The 8,441-nt window shown below is 45.4% G+C and overlaps 1 protein-coding gene across 2 annotated transcripts in view; it reads left to right on the top strand.

Annotated features, from left to right (window-relative positions):
- The first annotated feature begins 2,905 nt into the window (after window positions 1–2,905).
- AMFR (autocrine motility factor receptor) overlaps window positions 2,906–8,441 on the top strand; it is a 59,185-nt gene continuing 53,649 nt past the window's right edge. The window contains exon 1 of one of the 2 annotated variants that reach the window (XM_064383086.1): window positions 2,906–3,369. In XM_064383086.1, the coding sequence (XP_064239156.1) occupies window positions 3,127–3,369 (243 nt within the window). In that variant the 5' untranslated portion in view covers window positions 2,906–3,126. Of the gene's footprint in view, window positions 3,370–4,476; window positions 4,781–8,441 lie in introns of those variants that run through there. The other variant, XM_064383087.1, reaches the window with a different exon arrangement.

Genomic DNA, 8,441 nt, shown 5'->3' with positions numbered 1-8,441 from the left:
AATATGAAAGAAAAGCTACAAATGGAAATTTATCAATTAATTTAGTTTTTCCTCTAAAAACTTGAAGAGTTGGTTATTTTTCCCTCTGCTAGATTTAGCTGTGGAACATACTGGTCCAGTTGATGAAACACTAGCATGTCATGGGAATACATTTAGAGCTACTGGATTAGATAGTGAAGTTCAGCTTCTAGGATTTGAGATTCTTAAGCAACAACAAAGCCACTCAGCCTATCTCACATGACGGTGAAAATCAAATGAAGTCATGAATATGAAAGGACTGTAGAGATTTTTAAAATGAAAATAGCATTGTATCTAAGTATGAATCTTAACTCCACACAAACTGATTTGTCTGAAATAATTATTCCCTTTAAGTCAAGCCAAGTCAAACACCATCCCACAAAGATGGCAGGAAATTCTTATCAGTCATAATGGATGTGAAGGACCTATTTGAAGTCTCACATCTAGATTTAAGGCATAGTGGTATTCTGAAATGAAGGTAGTGGTGAAGGTGGAGCTGTAGCTTTCATCATGGGCTCTATTGATTCTTGTCCAAGCAGGACCAGCCTCTCAAAAGTCTGATACTGTTGCCTGTCTGCCATACTTGGGGCTTGGGACACAGCTGACAGGTATATGTTGATCCAGTCTCCCCAGGCACATTAAGCATTCATCCGTTTTGGGTCCTGCCTCCTCCCCTGGTCCTCTCATGGAGTATGATGCAATTCCTAAAATGTCCTTCCTTGAGACAAGGATTTGTGCAAAGTACCTTCTTGGAGTGGGAAAGGGAAAAATAATGGTAGAAAAATTGTTCTAGTAAAAGATCCAAATACAAATCATTTTAAGTTTTTTTAAAAGACAAAAAATAACCTTAGTTGGGTTAATTTCCCCCGTTCATGTGAAGTTTCAGAAAGTTAAGCTTCTAAAAGTTTAATAAGGGCAGATCTATTAGCAGCCTGTTTCTAATGGTGACAGGTCAAATTTGGTTGGTGATAGTTTAAAACTATTGTGGCTAGGATTGAATAAAGATTGCCAGTTAGTTGTTTAAAAGTTATCGTGGCTCAGATCTTGACCTGCAAAGTAGAACACTTCCCTGGAAAATTATAGTATTTTTTCAAAATACAGCTTTCGTTTATTTTACTGATAAAGTTTAGCATTTTAATCGAATGGCTGTGGGAAGAGAACCAAGGTGAATTCAATTCTAGTATTCATGTAGACCTTATATTTAAAAAATGCATGTTTGCAGAGGTAAGACCACTCCCTGTCCTAGTAAAGCCAAATGTTCATCAAAGACTGTTTAGCAATTGCAACAAAAACACCCTTTAACAAGGTGTTTCTAAAAATTCCAAAGTGGATGGTAAGCCTGAGAGATCTTTTGTTTTCTAGTTAATAGACTTTTAGAATAGGCATGAAAAAGACCCTGAAAGATAATTTAGTCCTTTTCTTTAGGAAGTTTGGAAAATTCTACAAATATTTACAGAGCACCTACTATGGGCTGGGAACTATTAACAGGCCTTGGGGATGCAAGAGGAATAAAACTCCCACGGTAACATATTTTTTTTCCCTTTGGTAACAGCTTATTGAGATACAATTCACATACTGAGATAGAACTATTTAAAGTGTACAATTCAATGATTTTTCAATTCAGAGTTGTGTGATCATCACCTCAATTTTACATTTTTATCACTTCAAAAACAAACCTATCCCAGCCGGTAGCTCACACCTGTAATCCTAGCACTTTGTGAGGCCAAGCTGGGAGGATCACTTGAGCTCAGGAGCCACAGACTGGTCTGGACAATATGGTGAGACCCTGTCTCTACCAAAAATTAAAAATTAGCCAGGTATGGTGGCGTATTCCTGTAATCCCAGCTACTAGAGAGACTGAGGCACGAAGATTTCTCGAGCCCAGGAGGTGGAGGCTGCAGTGAGCCATGATCGTGCCACTGTACTCCAGCCTGGGCCACAGACACTGCCTCTTAAACCTGCACCCTTTATCACCTCCTGCTGCCCTGTCCTCCCATCCCTAACAACCATTAATCTAGTTCTGTGTCTGTTTATGTACTTGCCTATTCTGGGCATTTCATATCAATGAAATCACAGCACGTGGATCTTTGTGGCTGTCTTCTTTGACTTAGAACCAGTTTAAGGTTCGTCCATATTGTAGCAAGTATCAGTTCATTTTTAGGGCCAAATAGTAGTCCATTGTATAGATATGCATATATCCACTCATCACTTGATTGATATTAGCGTTGTTCCCATCTTTTGGTTGTTATAATAGTATAAATATTTGTGTACAAGTTTTGTGTGGAGGTATGTTTCCTCTCAGAGTGGAATTACTGGGTCAAATGGTCACTCTTGTTTAAGGAAAGGATAGATTATTTTCCAAGACAGCTGCACCATTTGACATTCACTTCTGGTGTATGAGGGAACACATTTTTATTTCCTGCTAAATCAGGTTCATTTTTTAGTTTCCGCTGGAGGTTACTAGTGAACAACAGAAACTTGAAAGACTGTTGATTAATATTCTTTCTTCTGGGGTTTCGGGGACCAGGGAAGCTGCTCGGCCCCTAGGAGTGCTCGGGGTAACCTGCTTTGGAGGGTTAATGCGGGGGCAAGTGGCCGGCGGCCTAGTGGCCGGGTTTCCCGCACCCTGAGGCCCGGCCCGCCCGTCAGCGCCTGCGGGCTCGAGTGACGCCTGCGCCGCGGCAGGAGCAGGTGCCCTTTGCGTCCGCCGGCCCAGCCGAGCCGGGGTGCGGGCAGTGAATCATGCTGGGTGCCGGCCCCCGGGGCCTGAGGCCCAGGCCTACGCCCACGAGGCGGCGGCGCGACCGCTGGGGGCGGAGGACGAAGGCCGCGCCCCCGCGCCCGTCCCGCCCGCGTCTCGCTGGGGGCGGCGGCCTGCCCCGAGCCCGCCGAGGCTCTTCCGCGCCGGCAGGGGCAGCAGCGGGAGTGGCGCGGGGCGGAGCGGCGCCAGCAGCCAGAAGCTACCCGGCCCGGCCCGGCGCGGCGGCAGCGGCGGCGGCTGCGGCTGCGGCAGCGACGCCAGAGCCCGTGGGCGCTGTTCGCGAGGCCGCCGCAGGGGCCCGGCCGCAGCGCGGGGAGGCGTGGGGGCCGGAGGCCGCCGCTGCCGCCATGCCGCTGCTCTTCCTCGAGCGCTTCCCCTGGCCCAGCCTCCGCACCTACACGGGCCTCAGCGGCCTGGCCTTGCTGGGAACCATCGTCAGCGCGTACCGTGCTCTCAGCCAGCCCGAGGCCGGCCCCAGCGAGCCGGCCTCGCTGCAGCCCGAGCAGCCGGTGCCCGCCCGGCCAAGCGCCGGGGGACCCCGGGCCCGCGACGTGGCCCAGTACCTGCTTTCGGACAGCCTCTTCGTGTGGGTGAGCGAGGCGGCCCGGCCCGCGGGGCAGGCGCGGGGGTGGGAGTCCGCCGCGTCACCCTTTATCTGCGGGGGGCGTAGTGGGTGGGCCTAGGGGCCCCTCCGCCAGGGACCCCCTAGGGCGAACGCCTGGGGGGCGCGGCCTTGCCGGCGGGAGCGTAGACAAGGGAGAGGGGTGAGGTGCTGGGCGGGGCGGGGGGACCGCGGGCGGGAGGAACGACGCGTAGGGTTGCGAAGAGGAGGCCCGGAGGGGCAGGGCAGGGTTGGGGGCTCCGGGAAGGGGGTTGGGGAGGCAGCGGGTGAGGGTCTGCGCTGGGGCACTGGCCGGGCCCGGGGCAGGGGAAGGGGTTAAACGGCAGTGGGGAGGAAGGGGCCGGGTTTTCTGAGGAACCCTGGGGAGAAACTAGAAGATTTCAAAGGGTAGGTTCAAGGGGAGGTCGGGATCTGGGAGTGCGTTACCCCGAGGGTTGTCCGAAGTGGAGTGAAGTTGAAAGCCTTTCTCACTTGGTCAAGCATGGCATTGCTGTTAGCGGGTTTCCTTTCGACAAAGAGAAGGCAGAGAGGAGGATTCAGACGTTGTGTATGCGGGAATTTTCGGCACTCGCGTGTGTTTCGACATTACCTTTAGTGAGAGACCGTCTCTCACAACTTTTTTGCCACTTCGTATTCGACTGTCCCCTTTGGGAGCTGTTTAATGAAACAAAAACGAGACCAACTGTGCTTCCTTTTCTGCTGCCTTTACCTGATGATTCATGACAGTTTTCCTTTGATGTCTGAACGCAGCAAAACATTCGCAGTGTCAAGAGGCAGCCCATCATTTTAACTGAATGTTTCTTATTTGAGGATCTATTGTAACACAAAGTTGCCAGGTTGTCTGCTCCTGCGAGATAAGCAGCATTGATAAGGCACACATGCTGGTTTTGTTCCTTAGAACATAATTTCAGGCTGAGAAGATCAACGGTATTTTGGCGAGAGAATTTTGCTTTCACCTTGGCCTTGAATACTTCTTATATAAATCCCACAGTGATCAGAAAAGTTACTCCAGGATTTAAAGTCTCACTTGGATTTGCTGTGGCTTCTTGGATCTTGTCTCCTTGCAAGTTCCCATTTGGGATTGAGAGTAGACTGTAAATGACTGAGAGATTAATACTCCAAGTTGATAGGATGATATGCAACTCATTTGTTATAATTAGTCCCACTGTGCTTCATTAGAAAGTAGTGGGATTTACGGACTCTGTGGGCTGTGGATTAAGTCTCCTGGTCCTTCTGAGGGAGAGTTTAGTAGAAGGCAGTGAAGAGTGAAGTTCTACTGCTGTGTAAAGCTGAACTTTATGGTCCCAGAAAAGAGAGAAGAGGAAGAACTCAACGTCTCTTGCTTAATTTCAAATCTGTTTTTGCATTTGAGTTAGCAGGTAAACAACTTACAGTGATGTGTAGAGTATTTTTGCCAAATGTTAAGATTATAATGTAGTCTCTGACATTTTTTTAAGTCTAAGATATAAATAAGCCTTTGAGAAGGAACCCTTATTTTATTTATATAACAACACTGATATTGTTTAATGGTTCCCCCCCTTCCAAGACTTTCTTTTGATAAAAGCCATGCTCAGATTCTAAGGTTAATACCTCTTCAGAAAACATTACGTAAAGGCTGTTGATTTTTCTGTGATGATGTTTACTTTTTAGGAAATTTCCTTTTCTTCCAGCATTTTCAGTAGAGGTCTTACCTCAGACAGATTTATCACTTTTTGCTGTCTGCTGATGATATTTTCATTTCTCATTTGATCCTGTGCTGCCTTCCATCTTTCCTCTGGGGTCTCCACGTGTTTATTTTGGCCTGCCTTGGTTTTTCAGATCCTCCTTGTGCTCACTGTGAGTTTATCTCATCACTTAGTGTGTGCGTAGTTTCTGCTTTAGCAGCTGAGTAGAAGTGACAATCTCAAAAGCCTTCCCCAGTGGTGGGACAGATAAGATTGTTGAGTGAATACTGTATGTGTTGGTGTCTTTATCAACTGGATCCTCCTTGTGCCCTCCCCCAGTTCTACTGAATTCAGATTCAACTTTTTCATAAACACTGCCTGCCAAGGCCAACCAAGACAAAACAGACTGATCCTTCTGCCAGTGCAAGTGCTGCTAGATATTGTTGAACATATTGGAATTCCTAAAAACTTATATTTGTAGAGCCCAGTTTAGAATAATATCGGTCTGATAGCATCACAGGAGGTTTTGATGAACTAACTCAATTTAAAACCTTTCGAAGGTGTTATTTTGGGCACTCTGGAGGACATATCTGTGAACAAGAAACACTTTTCCCTACCCTCAGTAATACGGCCAAATTTGATAAGTGCTAATAGGTAAACAAAATGAAGTGGAGTTTGGAGGAAAAAGAAAGGAATTGTGCCTAAGGAAGGGTTCATGGAAGGTGGTGTTTGAATCAGCCTGGAAGGTGGGAAGGGTCTCAATCAGCAGCAGTGGGTATTCCAGATAGAGAAACCAGCAAGTGGAGCTCAGTCTGGCATGGGGAGGACAGTGCTGGGCACAGCCAGAGCAGTCCAGAAGCTGGGCTGTTATATTAAAAATCTCTTGAATCTTCTGATTTAAGAGGGAAGTTGAGAAGGTGAAGAGGATACCTGGGATGAGGGAGGTGGTGCAGGGGGCTCTGCTGTGAGGGGAGGAGGTGAGCAACCCCTTTGAAGGTTTCTTTCTTAAAGTGTGGATCTCTGGCAGCCTGGTGTGTTGTCATGGGGGTACTTGTAAAGTATAGTTTCCCTGAGGATCCATTTCAGAGAGAAGGGTGGAGCCTTGGAATCTTCATTTTAGTGAATGCCCTGGGTGATTGGAGGGATCACTAGTGGTCGAAAAACTGATCTAGGAAGAGGCTAGGGTATGGGGTCATGTAACCTTGACCTTGCTTTCTCTACCAGGTGTGGACAGTATTTTGTGGAGTGTGAGAAGCCATTGATGAGGTTTAAGTGGGAGTGAGGCATGGAAGAGTGGCTGTGCTGTCATGATTTTTGTTTTTTAGAAGATAGTCTGAGCAGTGTGGAAGATAAATTTATATAAATTGGGAAGAGGATGGGAGATCTAGTGACCTAAAACTTCCAAGGAGGCCTCTCCAGGTGGGCCCTCAGGCATGACATTGAGAATGGATTTAGTATTGGGGGGCTTTAGGGTTTTTACTCTAACAAATGTGTGGGTTTGACCTGTTCATTTGTTTCCCCATGTCTTTCTAGAACTTCGATCCTAAAGTTTCATTCGAGATGGATTTTTATTTTGTTATTCATTTCTAGGCTATTTTACATTGCTCATATAACCCTTCCATTAAGGTGCCTCTTTTGGTTCATTCTAGCATGGTTTTGGTTTGTTCAGGTGTTTTGGCTTTTTTATTTTTTTATTCTTACTCATTACTTTTATTATTTCCCTTTTCTGCTTTCTTAAATATCTTCTAAAATTCTAAGAGCAAGACCGTAAATGGAGAAATAGAAATACGAAACTAGTGTCAAGATTCTGAATTAATTATGCAAATAATATTATTTAAATAGAACTCTCAAGGGGAAAAATAACCACAAACAAAAGTGGATAAAAGTGAATTGACTATTTAGAACAGGGATTGGCAAACTTGCAGCCTATTTGGCTAGGCCTATTTTTGTCTTAACAGTTAAGAATGGTTTTTATATTTTTAAAGGGTTGTAAAACAAGTTAAATAAATTAAGGAAGTTGCAGAGCCTAAAATATTAACTATCTGAGAGCCCTTTAGAGAAAAACTGGCTGACTCCTATTTTAAAGAAACTGTTTTTACATTATTATAAACTTAAGGCTGGGTTCAGTGGCTCACACCAGTAATCTCAGCAGTTTGGGAGGGGGAGGCTGAGGCAGAGGCAGGAGGTAGGAGGATTGCCTGAGGCCAAGGAGCTGCTTAGGAGCCTGGGCAACATAGGGAGACCCCCTATCTCTACAAAAAATAAAAATAAAAAATTAGCCACCACCATAATCATGTGAAAATAGGCTCTTTAAAATAGGAGTGAGCCAATTTTTCTCTTAAAGTGCTCTCAGATGGTGAATATTTTAGGCTCTGCAACTTCCTTATTTACTTAATTTGTTTTACAACCCTTAAAAAAATATAAAATACCTGCTGCTAAAATTCTAAGAGCAAGACATGCAAATGGAGAAATAGAAATATGAAACTACTGTCAAGGTTCTGACTGAATTATGCAAATTGAGCATAGTGGCCTATGCTGTCATCCTAGCTATTTGAGAGGCTGAGGCAGGAGGATCATTTGAGCCCAGAGGCTCAAGGTTAGAGTGAGCTGTGATTGTGCCACTGCACTTCAGTTTGAGCCAGAGTGAGACCCTGTCTTAAACAAAAAACAAAACTGAAGAGCTGCAGGTGACTTCCTAGGTTTGAGTCTTTATGAGTTAACGATTTCAAGGTATATGAGAGAAAAGTGTTAGCTCCAGAAATGTTGGGGCAGCTGAAGGAAAAAAGACTAAACTCATAAATAATTGGATAGGAGCCTAGATAAATTAAAAATAAAAGGAACACCTTCCAGGTGAGGGAGAAGGTGACTGCTATTTGATCACCCTAGTCCTAGGTGTGTTTTGCATGAGAACTCTCATCTATTTCCCTAGTATTGTTAAAGGAGGAACACAGTTGTCATCTGTGTGATAAGGGGGAGTGTGTGCATGTTTGTATTATGTGTTTGTGTCTGGGAGCCTGCAGAGAGGTGACAACATGTGGATTGTTCTTAAAGGGAGGGAACTACCAAATGGTGGAGGGCACAGGGGAGTGGTGCTGGCCTAGGCAGGAATCTGGTAAATATCCAGATTGACTATGTCTTGGAAACAGTTCCTGGTAGTTTAATCCCATGTCTTTGCAAGCTCATAAATAAGTCTCCATCGGTGGCCAGCATTTTACAGGGTCAAAAACACCTGTAGGGTTACATGGTGATAAATGCACCTTCCTCTCTTTTCCTCTCAGGCAGGCCTAACTATTTTATAATTTAGTTTCTGTTTTCTCCAGTGGAAGAGTAGAACCATTCTGGAAGGGACATTTTCCTGCCAGGCCTTGGAGTGAAG

This window comes from Aotus nancymaae, unplaced genomic scaffold (assembly GCF_030222135.1).
Source record: "Aotus nancymaae isolate 86718 unplaced genomic scaffold, 86718_ANA_hifiasm-v0.15.2.pri h1tg000030l, whole genome shotgun sequence".
Taxonomy (NCBI): Eukaryota; Metazoa; Chordata; class Mammalia; order Primates; family Aotidae; genus Aotus; species Aotus nancymaae.
This window is presented reverse-complemented; position numbering and strand designations above follow the sequence as displayed.